General features: G+C 34.2%; 1 protein-coding gene across 1 annotated transcript; it reads right to left on the bottom strand.

Annotated features, from left to right (window-relative positions):
* Positions 1–473: 473 nt before the first annotated feature.
* On the bottom strand, positions 474–13,192 carry LOC149910953 (serine/threonine-protein kinase OSR1-like). The gene is made up of 11 exons (XM_090104596.1): positions 13,024–13,192; positions 12,227–12,351; positions 11,120–11,213; positions 9,461–9,605; positions 5,601–5,766; positions 4,886–5,033; positions 4,455–4,657; positions 3,508–3,693; positions 3,100–3,188; positions 2,304–2,487; positions 474–760 (listed from the first exon to the last, which is right to left on the bottom strand). The coding sequence occupies exons 1-11, from the start codon at positions 13,094–13,096 to the stop codon at positions 683–685; spliced, it is 1,491 nt and encodes a 496-aa protein (XP_089960722.1). The 5' UTR covers positions 13,097–13,192; the 3' UTR covers positions 474–682.
* Between the last annotated feature and the right edge of the window lie 4,021 nt (positions 13,193–17,213).

Here is a 17,213-nt window from a genome sequence, read left to right as displayed (position 1 = left end):
TTATTTCGGGGTGTGGTACTTTAGTTCTGAGTTGTTTCATAAATTTAAATAAATAAAATTAAATGGCTATAACGGCATACAAATTTCCCCGCAATTAAATTGCATCTAGCAATATTAACTAAATCTGAAAGGCCGCGGCACAGCCGCAAACTAACACTAAACAGAACATGTATTATAAATTATATTTATTTCACTTGTATGCGAAATTCCTTCAGACTGGAAAATCTTATTTAGCGACGTTTACACACTTGGTATTTTTGCATAAAAACAGATATTACACATAAAAATTATTTGAAATGTCAATTTCTTTATGACTAAAATGATATAAAAGAAATAATAACATCCGTAAGATATTGAATTCTAGTCACTAATTAATTTGCTAATAACTCAAATTCAATATCTGCCTATACGCAAATTATAAACATATTTTCAAATCAAAAATCACATTATGTAATTTATGTTTAACCCTCGAATATTCTTTACATAAAGCCTTTTAGGCTCATTACGACAATATGTTCATAAAAATTCGAATTAAATATCCACAAAATTAACATCAATACACATATCTGAGATAAAATAGAATCTAGTAAATAGCGAAACAGAGAATATAATACACGTTCGAAATTGACGAAATAATAATAATAAACTAGAATACGGCAGAGCACCAACTTATCGGACCGCATTACTCGGATATAATTGAAATTTGGGCGAACCCTACTAGTGACTTCTCGTCGTACTGCTCGTTCGGTGGGATTGAGTTCTGGAAAAAAAATATAGTTTTTAAAAAAATATAAGACATAATAAGATGAAATTATTGTATAGTCACCGATTTTCTATAAGTGTACATAGTTTTAATTAAATTTGTTTGTTTAAAGTGGGTGATAATCGAGTCAGATCGGTTATGAACTCGAAGCAAATCAAGTCACAATACTATGTGCACCACGGCTCCCACCAACCAATATGACTGTCAAGACGCCATTTTGCTCAGTAATACGCGCAAACTTTGTTCCGAAAGTGTATGGTGTGCAAAAAAATCAATAAACAAATTATATTCAGTTTTAATATTTCAATGTGTAGGATTTTTCTAATACACTTCAGGCCAAATTAATTATTTATGAGTAGGATTTGAAAGCATATTTATGAAAATATACAAATATTATTTCAGTTTTTATTAAGTAAGTGATCGGATTTTTTATTATATTTTTGTCGGCCACACGCCTTCTTATTAAATCACAATTTTATGGTGGCAAATGCAAAACTTCATAGCTATGGCTGGCAAACATGTTGTCGATAGCATAAACTTAGTTTTTTTAGAGTTCGTTTGACTAAATATATAATATTTATCCAAAATTATCCATTAATATAATTCAATGAGAGTATTTTTTAAATAAATATAATGATTATACAATAATTCAATCTATATCTATGAACAATAATAAATATACTAAACTTATGTTTTGCACTTTTTTGCTGGCGGTACTATTTAGACTGTTAACGTGTTAAGATGGCAGCAAGAACGATCCTATTCTTATGGCCGTTTCCAATATCGTATCTATCTTCGGTTTGACCCTACTAAAGATAGAAAATGCTATCTATCTCTTGTTTTAGCGTCCCAATAAGCTTACTAGCGATAAGCTAACCTATCTCTGATCGCTATCTATCGTCTGGAGGACTAACTGCTTACTAGAGGTATATTTTTCTATTTGAATTTGTCTAATTGAGCGTCCCAATAACGTTTTGACAGCTGTCAGCCAGTAATGGCCGTTCCCAATATCGTATCTATCTTACGAAAGATAGAACCATACTAGCTATCGGAGATATGTCTATCTATAACCGTAGTTTGAATATTTTTTTTATGTCAGAGCAAGCAAAGGAGCAGATGGGCCACCCGATGTTAAGTGGTCACCACCGCCCTAAAAACTTGTAACACTAGAAGTGTTGCAGGTGCTTTGCCGGCCTTTTATGGACAAATAAGCTCTTTTCTTGAAGGAAACTTGAATATTGGGAACGACCATTAGTTTATTTATTTATTTATTAGAAACACCAACGTTTGTCTACATTGTTTCATTAATTATTAATAGTTGTTAATTATTAAATAGTAGTTGGTAAGCACCAGTGCCGGCGGGGGGGGCGAGAGGGGGCGATGGCCCAGGGCGACAAATTCTGGGGGGCGCCAAGGTCTGAAATTGGAGTCTTGCCTCTCCTGGTGCAAACCTTCAGAACACCTCAAGTGGGCGCCACTATATTTTCGCCCGGGGTGTCAGTGACCCTTACACCGGCACTGGTAAGCACAGTATACCCACCAGGTGGAAGGTGACGGTCTTGCTTGCGGGGCGCAGCAGCAGGCGCGCGAGGTTGGTCGCTATGGGCCCCGCGTCCCCCGCGCCCACCAGCCCCGCGCCCACCAGCTCCGCGGCGATGCCCTCGCTCGTGTCGCGCCCCGTTATGTACTCGAAGCGTATGTCGTTCAGTTCTCGACGCGCGTTCCTGAAATGTATACAAATCTATGTAAATCATTGATCATTATAGAGAGGACACTTCGAACAAAATCTGTGCGACAAGCGCGGCGGTGAGGGGGGGAGTGAGTCATACACTTTGTAGATATTCTGCCTCTTATTACAATGTAGCAAATAAATATTATTTATCTTATTAAATATGAATAAACTAAATCAATGTAACAAATAAATATTGGTTTGAGACGATTGACTCTAACTCGTGTTAAAAAGAGTGTAGTAGTGATGCCCTCTCTAGTACGTAGTACATAGTAACTCAATGATGTAAATCCGTTTTATATAGTAGAACAAAACAGATGAATACGGATAATTTCAACAGCAGAGAGATAAGTGTACGGGAGAACACGACGAGCTGCGGCAGGCCGTGTCGCTACTTCATCTTGTAACTTAGTCAGATTAAGAGATTTAAAATGGCGACATTCCTGTTCGTCTCTCGCTTACTTAACATTTTACTTTTTGAAGTAAGTAGTGTTTTTTTTTCTGTCATAAATATTTACGGAAAATACGATATTCTGGGATATATTTAGGAAAATTATATTGATGTGTTTATACATACATAGTATCCACATGAAAAAAAACAACATACCTAAGTCTTAAAACTAAATTGATAGTTTGAGGTTCAGTTGGCTCATTTGATACAGGAAGTTCTTTCATTTCTATCGGTGGGTGTTGTTCCTGGAACAAATAATATTAATTAGTATTCAAAGGGACGCATTTTTATATTAAACTAGAGGTCCGCCCCGGCTTCGCCCGTGGTACATATTTCGCAATTAAAGGTAGCCTATGTCCTTTCTCGGGTATCAAAATATCTCCATACCAAATTTCATGCAAATTGGTTCAGTAGTTTAGGCGTGATTGAGTAACAGACAGACAGACAGAGTTACTTTCGCATTTATAATATTAGTATGGATTATATATAGAAAAGCCTGGTTAGATCAGTATTTTTTTATTCCCAGATTACCTGGGATATAAATTAAATGAAGATTTATGTTACCTCCTCATTGTCGCTGGCACTGGAGTCGTCCCGCAGCAGCTCGTTCATGGGCCGCTTGTCACTGCCCTCCTCGCTGTCCGAGTCCGCTGTATCCACCGCTCCCTCCTCCTCCTCCTCACTCCACACCCACTCCCCAGTCACTGTGCGGTGTAGTCGCCCAGAGGTACCAGGCTGGCGTTTGCTCGCCTGGAAATATGGTTCAGTATTATTGGTTATCCTTTGGGAATGCTGCAACGAATCACCGATCGCCCAACAGATTAAACGCCGAAAGTGGAAGTGGATTGGCCACACGCTACGTAGAGACACGGAACACATACCAAAGCAGGCTTTGGATTGGAACCCCCAGGGAAAACGAAAACGTGGTCGTCCAAAACTAAGTTGGCGTCGGACTGTCATCGCAGAGGCCAAGTGCGAATAAAACATGCCGCCAAAAATCGAGACATGGCGATGTACTGTTGACGCCTTTTGCCCCACCTAGGGGCCTTAGGATATTAAGTAAGTAAAGTAAATATTATTGGTTATACAGGATTACTGAAAATCCTCTCGCAGGCAGCTTCACTACATCAATCCCAACAACATTTGTTCTACGACTTTTTACAAACCTCGAAAAATAACCCCAAAAAAAATAAATCAATGAGTTCAAAGGAAATAAATCGATTTTGTTAAATTACACACATTGAAATGCTTTATAAATATAAATTTATAAATAATAGAAAAAAATCAATGAATTGGTCAAGCGGATTGGCGCCCCGGATTGGTGTGAAGGATGCGGTTTCGTATCCCGCCTCACGATCGAATTTTCTTTATACATTATAAATTTATAATTAAATTTTGTTTCTTTTTTTAATGTTTAAAATGTTGTTACATGTGAATCATCATCATCATTATCAGCCCATATTTGTCCGCAATCATGTTTGTAGCAAATATAAAAAAAAATATCTACTGACCTTGTGAACCCTAGTCTCCATACTAGGTCCGATAGCAACCAGAGTCTGCGTCAAATACTTCTTATCTTTGGCTTTCTTAAAGAACGGGTGTTTCAAGAGCTCCGTCGCGGACGGACGCTTTGAGGGATCCTTTTGGAGGCAATCGACGATCATTTTCCTGAACGTCTTCCCATATATTTTGTATTGCTCTTTCTCATCCGCACCTATGATATAAAACAAAAATATGTATTATATTTTACGCATACAGGAGATAGAAACTATTTTTAAGTATCTATTCAACCGAGGTCAAACAAACTTATTAATTATTATCTACTTCACTTACATACATTCTTTATGTCTTCGAAATTTTAACAATATTTGTTCAGTAGTTATGACGTGCAAGGGAAACAGACAGTCAGAATTACTATCGCATTTATAAAATAAATAATGACCTGTATCCAAGTTTGGGGGATCATTTTGCAGTGTGAGCATCAACACTTTCATTGGCGGATACTTGTGGTAGGGGGCCGTGCCCGTGGCCATTTCTATTGCCGTGATTCCGAACGACCAGATATCGGCTTTGAAATCGTAACCGTGATCCTGTAATGAATGTAACAAAAATTAAATTTAGATTAATTGGGGTTGATCTAAGATATAATCTAATTAAAGTATAGCCATCTTTCCACTGGTGAAAGTGTTCTGAATTTTTTAAGTGATAGTTTGAGGTTCATTTTATAGGTGAAACTTCTTGAGGTGTGTTATGAGTAAAATTTCAAGGTCACGTCATGGAGTAAGGTGTCGATTTTGGTATCTTTGAATCTTCAAAGAAGTTTCACTTTTGACACGTGTGCTCAGCACACACGTTCTTTTTTGGTAATAATGTAATTTTCTGGTCTTATTTATATAATACTAGTGGTCCACCCCGGCTTCACGCGTGGTACATATTTCGCAATAAAAGGTAGCCTATGTCCTTTCTCGGGTATCAAAATATCTCCATACCAAATTTCATGCAAATTGGTTCAGTAGTTTAGGCGTGATTGAGTAACAGACAGACAGACAGAGTTACTTTCGCATTTATAATATTAGTATGGATTTTCATCTATTTACATGTATAGTTATTTTTAAATTTAAATTCTATATTGTATCAATAAAATATTCCAAATTTACCTGTTCCATAACCTCCGGCGCCATCCAACACGGTGTGCCCACGAATGTATGCCTGACCTTCTGCCTGGAAAGGTCCCTGCCCGTAGCGAGCCAGGCGGACACACCGAAATCTGCTATTTGTACCGTACCATCTTCACCTAGCAGGATGTTACCCGCTTTTATGTCCCTGCAATTTAGTTAGGAGTTTAGAGAGGGGTACTTAAATTATTAGCACAGAATACATGATAGTAGCTAAACGCTACAGAACGGACACTCTCCGTCTCCCGCCAAAATTAAACATTTACCTCACCCCGCGCGATCATGATTAAAATGGGCCACATTTTTCTGCAAGGACGATACGCAACGAAGATTGACAACATTAATCAAATTGACTTAAAGTAATTTTATTATTTTGGATTTGTGATTATCGTTTTTCGTAAAAAATGGTTAGATATTGTGCTGTTTACGGAATATTTCATCAGAAAAACGCGAATTTTTTTTACGTTAGTCACAAATGTGCCAACCTTATAGCGTTAACACACACATTTGCAGTCTCTACAGTGTGACTGTCAAAACGATAATTTTGTATGGAGTGTCCGGGGTGTGGTATTAGGGAGGAGTACTTATAGTGATACGTATAACTCGACGACAAACGCCTATTTTCCTGGTCCACATCACAGTTTCTAGTCATATTAGGTGCTATTAGCATATTTACATTTCCTATCATCAAAAGAAATTTCCATATCATCTTATAACACAAATCAGTCATAATGTTATATTCGTTTTTTTAAGCTCTTATATGTATAGACAAATTATGTATGTAATAGATATCGTCCTGAAATAAATAATGGGATAGCTATAGGAAAGGATGCTTTTAAAACAACTAGCTTTTCACCCCCGGCTTCGCACACCCTATCTAAAACTTACCAAATTATAAAATAAACCCTTCGCCGATTACCCCACCACTATCCGTTGATGAAAACAGAATCAAAATTGGTGCAGTAGTTTTTTAGGTTTATCGTGCACAGACAGACGCAGTCACGTTTTTATTTTAATGTAAGGAAGCAAACCACCATGCTTAGATTAGATTTCAAATGAAAATTTTCCAAATAAATTATATCTCTATGTAGCCAAGGATTAACAACAAAAAAGTTTCATCAAAATTCATCCAGTAGTTATGACTTGAAAACAGAACAAACAGGTAGACAAAATTTTCAAAATAAATTTTTGGCTTTAGATATTTGAATGAAGACAATTTGGCAGAATGCTGATCACCTACTTGTCCGTAAAGAAAACCGATCCGTGAAACATATGCATAATAGTTTATAAGTATATAGTTTCACCCGCATTGCTCCGCTTCCGTTGGTCTTAGCGTGATGATATATTATAGCCTATAGCTCTCCTCCATAAATGGGCTATCTAACACCGAAAGAATTTTTCAAATCGGACCAGTAGTTCCTGAGATTAACGCGTTCAAACAAACAAACAAACAAACTCTTCAGCTTTATAATATTAGTATAGCATAGATGTTAAACTGAGTGATGATGTCTAAATCTCTAGAAGACTGATAAAAACATTTGGTAAGCCACAGAAGGCTAACAACCAACAAAAAGAAAGTTGATCACTGTAACAATGCCTCAGGCAAATCTACTTTAGAACAATTCTTTGGTCACACGCATTGACAGCTTATTTCTAAATCTCTAGCTACTCGAACATTTAATTAAAACTACACAATACGTACAACAAAGAAGCTTATATCTAATACACTGGAGATTTCAGTATGAACATTAACTTGTAACAAGAAAATATGACCTTGAATGACGCCTGTGTTTTTTTTTATCCCTTTCACACCTAACTTGGCAAGTAAGGTGTGAAAGGGATAAAAAAACATACAGGCGTCATTCAAGCTTCTTGCGTACAACATACTGCACAATCTATTTCTATAAATAGCACAATAAGAGTCGCCCAGAAAACTTTCGCAACTTTTAAAGCAATTTTAGCGCAATAATTTTATATTTCTCGTTTCATGTACATATTATACTTTATGTACTATGAATTAAGTATCGCTAAAGGCGGTAAGTGGTAAAAAAGTGGTATTGTCGCTATGCGTATTTTGCTTTCACAGTTAAGCCACAGCACCAATTTGGATGAAATTTTTTATGAAAATACACAGGGTCAAAACATATACATTTTTTTAGGCCCCGGAATCACAGGCACAATAGAAAATCTACTGTGTCGTGGACCGATCGGGCCGTTCGGGGCTCAATGGGTTAAATTTACTTTATGATTATTTGATCTCAAAACATCTTTCACTCGTCCTGCAAAATACGCCAAAGCAAAAACGCAATTGCATAGCACAATTATTATGTAGCTAAAGCATTATAGAAATTGCGAACAATGAATTTTTAGTCTAATAATTATAAATAAAAATAGGACACTTCAAATGTTTTTTGGTTAATATTGTGGTTTAGTCAAAGCTTTTAAACGAGAAGTCGTAGGATCGATTCCCAGTAGACTGTATTAAAAAAAAGCTTCGACCAATGATAAAGGTAACAAAGATATGCCTCATGACCCATGAGAGAAAATATAATTTAATTGGTTTATACTTGAAAGTTCAACAGACAAGCTTTTAACCAGCTCATTGATAATGTCAATAAATCAATGTTTTTAATAAAGTATAATTTCAGAAATATTAATTTTAGAATTCATAAACACTAGAAATATTGCATAGCAGCATAATAAACATTTCATAAAAAACATCGCTGAGCTTTCGTAATGGAATATTTAAAATAGCAAATAAAATTGCGCTGACCATATGACATTAACAAATTTACACACATATAACAAACAAATAAATTTACACAGCCTAAATCTTTGTAATTTAGATATTTTTGACGATATTCTGACCGATTTTGAATTAAAATGTATGAGACATTACTAGCTGTGCCCTGAAATTCGGATCAGCAGTTCCAGAGGAAGGAAACCAACAAACAAACTCTTCAGCTTTATATATTAGTAAATGATATAATATTATAATTAAACATAATTTTGTGATAATGTAAAATTCATTCACTGATTACATGTATATTACAAAATAAAATTGCTCTTTCAGCATTTTTAATCATTGAGGCTTAATTTTCTTATGATTATTGAATGACTCCATAAACACCGAACCCTGATTAATAATCTCCTCTTAAGAAATTCGCAATGAGCATTTATTTTATTAGCAAATGCACGCAATTTAATATTTTCGCAGAACAAACAATGCTGCATTTTTAATAAATACATTAGCAGTTCACACTATAGCGAAATATTTAAATACATTAGCAAAATTCTTATTACCTAATACACACAGCTGAATACAGTTAAATATAAACCAGTAGAGATTGTCTAATCTAAAAATGAACGCCCCTCCACTAAACTTAATTGTTTCAATGTGTGAGGACAAATAATTATTGAACCACTTTATATGTGTGCGCGCGTCGATTCTACTGCAAACTTTGACACTCGCGCACTGATTTGTCAACTAATCGGGCGATCAGTTCAGGTGCCTAGCATTGTATGGCGGGGAGAGCGCGCTATGTACGGAATGACACGTCCGTTCTGTCGTGCATCGCGTCATTTATGCACTAGTTGGCCAACTGGTCCTGTCGTTCGGGCATGGACGGGACTGGAGGACTGAACGACCAATGAGGCAGACCAATTTGTGTGTATTGCGTCTATACACGTACTTTGAATGTGAGCGTAAACACAGTGGAGGGGCGTTCATTTTTAGATTAGACAATCTATACACGATTATGTACTAAAATTACATAGCATAATATAATAATATTTTCTATAATACTACACAATATAATTTTCTTATAAAAAAACCAAATTACCTATGAATCTGTCCATTGCTGTGGAAATACTCCAGTCCCTTCAGCACCTCTTTGAGTACAGTTGCAATAGTGGCCTCATCAAAGACACCGTGCTTGCAATTTGAAACTTTCATCTTGTGTTTGATTACATCAAGGAGACTGCCGCCTGGAAAATAAATATAAAATTACATAAATATACCATTTTCCATAATTTTAACATACATCAGCTCTGGCTAGTTTATACTTAGCTAAAGACCTTATGGTCTTTAGCTTTTCGCTAGCGGCTTCGCCTGCGTCTAAAGAAATTTCCGTGGGAATGAGATTGCTTGTATCACTCTCTAGCCTCTCAGCTATTTTCAGACAAATCATGAGATAAAATCTTTCCGTTAGTAGTTGAAAGAAAGCCAAACAAACGATCAAACATTACTTCCAAATTATAATATTATATGAGAGGCGAAAAATAAATTTTAAAATTTAATCTGTCAGTAACAAAAGCCTAAAACAAACATATTCACCAATATTAAAAAAAAATAGAAAAATATAGTTCATAGTTTGATTAACTAGGACATGATTTTCATACTGACATTATATCATACAAAATATGCAAAAAAAAATTGAGGGCATGATTTTCATACTGACATTATATTCAGCAATAATACAAATTTTTTACTTATGTTTCAAAACGTGTTTTTACTTGGCATTCAATATAAGACATCATGAATTGATTGGAGATATTTTAAGAAACAGACAATTAAACATATTTATAGAAATCACGTTTTAAAAATTGTTCTTATGCACTAATGTAACCTAATATGCTAACTTGGTAAAACAAATTAAAAGTGTGTATGATAAATTTATTCAAAAAGAAGCATGCTTATAATATAGCTAATTTGTCAGCATTTTATTTTTCATACTTTCATAGTCTTGTATCTTGGAATATTTAAATTTTTAACATAAACATTCATAATAACAATCAAACTATTTTTGATCCAAAATAACACTACACACATCAATATAAATAAATATGAAATTAAAGTAAACAAAAGGTTTGATTCTTAGCAGATATTTAACAAACATCTAAGCCCTAGAGCCACAGAACGGAATAACCCATTGGGCATTAGAACATAAATCAGTGAAACCGATATGATATATTGTCCTATTGTCAATACAAAGCCTAATTTTGCAAATGGGACAGAATACCAAACATTATTCTGTATAGTACAATAATACTGGACCCAGAAACCTATAACCCTGACTCCATTCTTATCTTGCAATTCAATTTGTGGCAACAAATCTGCAGCTCATTGTTAAAATTGCATATGAATGACTGTTATCGCAGACCATCAGGTTATTGTACAACTTCCTGATATATGAACATGTTAACCTTGTGATCTTTCAGTTTATTGTCCTTTTCAACCGACTTCAAAAAGGGGAGGTTTGACTTCAAAGGAGGGAAGTTTGAATTCAACTGATTTTTTGTGGGTTTGTTACCTCAGATCTTCCAACTAGGTGAACCAATTTTAATGATTCCTTTCTCATTTGAAAATGAGTCCCTTCTGGTTGGTCCCATTTTAATTTTGTCAAGTTCTGACCAATGGTGGTTTGGTTTTAGTGTTAAAAATAATTATTAGTCACAGAATAATTTTTCATTGCTATAAAAACAGTTTTAAAGGTACATACCCTCCAAAAGTCTCAAAATCAACCACAGCTCATCATTGACAACAAAGCTTGTGTAATATGTGACCACATTTACATGATTGCAACTGGACATAGCCTGGAATCATTTGTATGTTTTAATTTAATGAATACTAGCGGTCCGCCCCGGCTTCACCCGTGGTACCTACACGTTTAAACTATCCTATCTCTCAAGTTGGATCGAACTACACACGGTGTGCGAATTTTATTATAATCGGTTAAGTGGTTTAGGAGTCCATTGTGGACAAACATTGTGACACGAGATTTATATTTATATATTAAGATGAATAATATTCTTTATATGGTTTGTTGTTATTGATCAGAATAATGGTATCAATTCTTCAATTTTACCAACAAAATATTTTCTTTTTAAATATCAATAAATATCAGACATGATTAGTAAAAATAAACATCTAGATGTTTCTGAAAGAATAGTATCAAATAGAGAGTAAGCAAAGGCTAGTACTTTAATACAATGATGAATGAATATTCAATTCACACGGACAAAGAGAACACTATTATTTGCACATCTGTGTGTGAAGGTCTCTTGTAAAAAGAAATCTATTTACATTTTTTGCCATTATACACATTGTTAATTCTCCAGTCTTATCACTTAATATCACATAGTTTGTTTGTGAAAACATGAATGAAATGAATTTATATGTATTATGCTATTTAGTTACAATTTTTCAGTTGGTTAAAGGTTGTTTCAAAGTGACTTTAAGATATCATTTAGCAATGGCTGGTAAAGGTGCCGGTTTTTTGTGAAAAAATTATTGTAAATATTAACAAAACTGAGCTAATATGATACTTTCTAGATAGGGTTGATTTATTCTGTATACAATATTTATCTGTGTTCACGTTTTAACATTATTTGTAGTTATAATAAAGTAAAAGTTAAGAAAACTACTGAAGATTTTGTATATTAACAAATAAGAAATATACAATAAATAACCTAAATGCAGTTATCTTATTATATTATTTTTTTATTATTTTGATGATTCACAATACCAATAACTCAGATAAGTTATGAATAATGAATGTGACAAATTGATGAATAGGATTTATAAAAAAAAACAACACTAAGTATACCTGTATTTCCTTTAGCAGTTCATCCATAGATGTGTTCCATTTCTCTAAATTAATTCTTTTGATTGCACACTTTTCATTGCGAGGCTTGCAGAGAGCTGAGTATACAACTGCGGTGGCTCCAACCCCTTAAAGTTAGAGTTTAGTTCATTAATTAAAATTTATTTAGGAAACAGGTTGTCTATGTCACCTAAATAAAAATTGTAATATTACAAGCAGTATGTTGATGTAGGTAATATAAATGTAAGCAGTCATATAAAAAACAGTACAAAATTTATCTAAGGTGAAAAATGAAAGTTTTAATTTTCACCTATTTATATAATTCTTAGTTTTGATTTTTTATTGAACTTTAATAATTTTAAAGGAAATGATACCACTTCACTACATTTATGTAGTTTTTATAATAAGCAAACTCAATTACAGAGATATGTAATGTGTTGTTTACATTATCATTACTATGTAAATGAACCAAGTACCTATTTTATGTGTCAGTGGGTCTCCTTGAATGTTTATTCAAAAATAACCTCCCAAACCCGAAATATTTTGAAAAACAAAGCTTGCTATAGTCTTGAACATTTCAGACGGATAATAGACTGATAATTTTTAAGTCTTTAATATGAAATAACGATAGAATCGGCAAAATACTGCATTACTTATTGACATTTAATTAATGATTTGACAGATGGTAATGACACATCGAAAATATATTAAATTTAAAGAAATGAGGCGGTATTTTCTTAATCTTATTACATCTATCGATGTCTAGGGATGCTATTAAACGTAATAAATTAGTTACTTACCAATAACATCCCGAATTTCATAGTCATCTTGACTATTCGACCACGGACACGGAGGATTAACACTGGTCGCCATTTTGCGTGTGAATAAACTTCCGATGCCACCCGACCTATTGCTCAAAGAGCGTGTGAAGATATTATGGAATGACGAAAACGGTGATATATATGGTTGGTCACAAGTTCCAAATGATGCCTGCAAAAAATTAAATTGCTGATTAAAATTTTTAGCATTATATTGCAGCTATTTACACAATTTTTTTGCAAACTAGCATTAAATGACATGTGTGCCATGTAGTGTAGGTTTCTTTTTGTTGTTGAAAAAATAAGTTTTTCATATTTTAACTAATGAACATTTAAGTATTAATAATTAATAATTATATTGTAGGCTAATTTTTAAAGTAAATTATTTTTTTGCATGGTCTATATTTAATGGTAACACTAACGGATTACAAAGCCCATTTTGAATTTGAAATTCAAATTTCAAATATCGAATACTGTATAAACATGTGAAGGTGAACATTTACCTAACTTCCCAGTTCCCACTTTATTCGATTCATCATAATAATATCTTAGAATAATATTATATGATCATGACTGTGGCTAATATGACAATATGTCGTTAATTTAATAAAATACAGAGGTAGCTCTACGGTACACCTACATATTTATCTTGGTTAAATATACCTACCTAATACATATAAAATTATGTATCTACGGTTCATTAATAAGAAGCGTAACCAGTGTTACAAATTATTAGTATTTGATGTTAGTGTCGAGATTGATGACTATTTCATTATTCCGACTACCTATTTACAAATTACATCTCTTTGCATAGGTATATTGCTGCTATTTTCAAACAACATATTTTCCGACAGCCCAGTTAGTAGATATAAAATGTCACTGAAGATTTTATATACATAACTAGCTGTCCCGGCAAACGTTGTTCTGCCACTCTTATCACATGAAAAATAGATGTTGGTCGGTCCTCAGATCTCAGATGTGACACGAGAATTTTATATAGACAAGATATAATTCATCTTATTAAGCTATTGCAAGCTTCTATCGCGGGCCTTGAGCGCGGGGACCGAATCGAGAAATTCCGTAACGAAAAAACCTCACACTCCCCACTCCGACGGGCTCGGAGGTGTGGCTTGAAGGCATGCAGCATGCTATGCAATAGCTTTACCGAGGCAGTCCCCGAGTGCCACACGTATTTTTTTTATATAAGTACTAGATTTCCGCCCGCGGCTTCGCCCGCGTTTTCAAAGGAAAACCCGTATAGTTCCCGTTCCCGTGGGATTTCCGGGATAAAACCTATCCTATGTGTTAATCCAAGTTACCCTCTATTTGTGTGCTAAATTTCATTGTAATCGGTTCAGTAGTTTTTACGTGAAAGAGTAACAAACATCCATACATCCATACTTACAAACTTTCGCCTTTATAATAGTATTAAGGAAGATTAAGATTAAGATTAAGATTACATTCTCCAGATTAATATCTTAGTTGGTCGAAAAGAAATTTAGATCTCCAATGTGAATGTAAAGTAGAAGAATAGCCTACAAGCGCTTTATGAGTGGCACGTTGATATGTGGCTATATAACCAGAATGGATTTCAGCTGCCTCTTTATCGCTCACCATAATTGAATCATGCCATCTACTGTGGCGTCTCGTGGGTATATTGTGCTGCGTTTGAAGATACCTACATAGAATGTTATGTTGGTAATCTATGGAGATTATACCTGTATTATAGGTATTAATTATGTTGATACCTTTTACTAAAGTGTGATGTGTTATTGAATGATGCGGCAGGACATTCAGTAAATTTTTTATACATATAATGTTATCAACCGACGCGACTATCCTCATCCTGTCGTACCCTACTAATATTATAAATGCGATAGTTTGTGAGGATGGATGTATGTGTATGTATATATGTTTGTTACTCTTTCACGCAAATACTACTGAACCTTTAGTTTCTGTGATCTGTGTACTGAACCGATTACAATGAAATATAACACACATATAGAGGGTAACTTAGATTAACACATAGGATAGTAGTTGAGGTCATGTTTATAGAAATTATAATCTAGACCAAGGTTATGTGGTGGACTTGGCAGGCTATTACTATTACTGATTACCTACATTGTTATCTACCTATTGAAGACTAGTGCAAATTAGTAAAGGTAGTAGTTTGTTCAAATTGGTAGGTACCTAGCTAATACCACAGCAGGCTACTATAGTTTCAATTTGAAAGATCGCACTCGGAAATGCATAAAAGGTGGCAATTTTTTATAACATGTAGGTTAGCACAATGTACATTGCTTATTTTTTAACAAATAATTGCATCATAATATTTATTTTACTGAACAGCTAAATTTTCTCGAACACTACATAGGTATACGTACAAGCTGAGCAAGCGATAAAAAGGCTCTCCTATTAATACCTATATAGGTATGTATACTAGATTTCCGCCCGCGGCTTCGTCCGCGTTTTCAAAGGAAAACCCGCATAGTTCCCGTTCCCGTGGGATTTCCGGGATAAAACCTATCCTATGTGTTAATCCAAGTTACCCTCTATATGTGTGCTAAATTTAATTGTAATCGGTTCAGTAGTTTTTACGTGAAATAGTAACAAACATCCATACATCCATACTTACAAACTTTCGCCTTTATATTAGTATTAAGAAAGATAGTTTGTCATAAACGAGAATAATATACTGAAGTAAGTATAATAATTTATTCATACCTATATCGTATTTAAATTTTAAACCTTACCTGTCTGAAGACTCCGCTGGTTCCCGGTGCAATAATATCACTTTGTACTTTACTGAAATAATATAAAACATACTGTATTAACAATTTTTTTTTAATTTATTTTTAATAAGTTAATACTAGCTTTCCACCCGCGGCATTGCCCGCGCAGAAGAACGAAAAAACCGCATAGTTCCCGTTCCCGTGGGATTTCCGGGATAAAACCTATCTTATGTCCTTTCTCGGGTATCAAAATATCTCCATACCAAATTTCATGAAAATTGGTTCAGTAGTTTAGGCGTGATTGAGTAACAGACAGACAGACAGACTTTCGCATTTATAATATTAAATATGTATAATATGTATATGTATATAGTATAGTATAGTATGGATTATAAAGCTGAAGAGCTTGTTTGTTTGTTTGAACGTGCTAAACTCAGGAATTAATGGTCCGATTTGAAAAATAATTTCGGTGTGAGATAGCCCATTCATTTATCGAGGAAGGCTATATAGGAGAAACCGCGGGGAGCAGTTAGTGCCTGTATAAATAATAAAACGTTATTAAATAAGAGTACGTATATGCACATTTTCAAATAGTTAGTCATAACTTAATATCTAAGTGATTATCTGTAGGATTTTTATTCCAATGGCATAAATAATTTAGTACCTAGTACCTACTAAGGTACATATCTATTTTAACTAGGTAAGTACATGCCGGCACTGCTTCACTGCGTATTCAAATGAATCAATTGAATTTAATCGAATTATCGCTAAGTACCTATATCATGTATTATTGAATCATATAATATAAGACTAGTCTATATTTTTCTTATCATTAAAGTGAAAGTACGTGACCTACCTACAATAGATACCAAACCCAATAATGTAGTTTATAGAATTTGTGTCTGTTTGTCTGTATGTCTGGGCTAATCTCAAAAAGTTCTGCATGAATTTACTTAAAATTTGGTGCAGAGATAGCTTTAGACTTGAGGAAGGACACTAGATAGGTTTGATTTCGGAAATCCAACGGCAACAGAAACTACGCGGGTTTTTCTTTGACTACGTGTACAGCCGCTGGCGAAAAGATAGTGTTCAATATTTTCTACACACACACACGACATATGGGATTTCCTGTAACTGCGGACCTGATAAACCAAAGTATCAGATACCTATTACACTAATATCATCACTAAATCCCACATGATACAGTCATATTTCTCAATCTAAGAGCTTCAAAAAATATTAAAGCACAAATATTCGTTTTCAAACCAAAAAGGAAAACTTATCCAACGGAAGCAATAATTGACATACAGGAAATTAGCACTACATTTTACTCTCATTTGCCGGCAGGAAGGACGGTGGAGGCAGTATTTTTATAATCTTTACATACTTCATATAATTATTGGAAAGAGTAACTAACTTGTTAGATTAAAATAAATTCTG

The sequence above is a fragment of the Colias eurytheme genome, chromosome 1, assembly GCF_061535395.1.
Source record: "Colias eurytheme isolate Ceu_HAF_F1 chromosome 1, ilColEury1 Martin Lab GWU primary, whole genome shotgun sequence".
Lineage (NCBI taxonomy): Eukaryota > Metazoa > Arthropoda > Insecta > Lepidoptera > Pieridae > Colias > Colias eurytheme.
The sequence above is the reverse complement of the archived record's forward strand: the minus strand, read 5'-3'. Positions and strand labels throughout refer to the sequence as shown.

Bases quoted from the DNA above. Each gene is read 5' to 3' on its own strand.
- LOC149910953 (XM_090104596.1), bottom strand. From the start codon at position 13,096: ATGGCGACCAGTGTTAATCCTCCGTGTCCGTGGTCGAATAGTCAAGAT. The intron at 11,214-12,226 runs GTATACTTAGTG...AAATGATTCCAG, and splicing joins AACTGCTAAAGGAAATACAG to GCTATGTCCAGTTGCAATCA. The intron at 4,658-4,885 runs GTCATTATTTAT...TTTATATCATAG, and splicing joins TCCCCCAAACTTGGATACAG to GTGCGGATGAGAAAGAGCAA.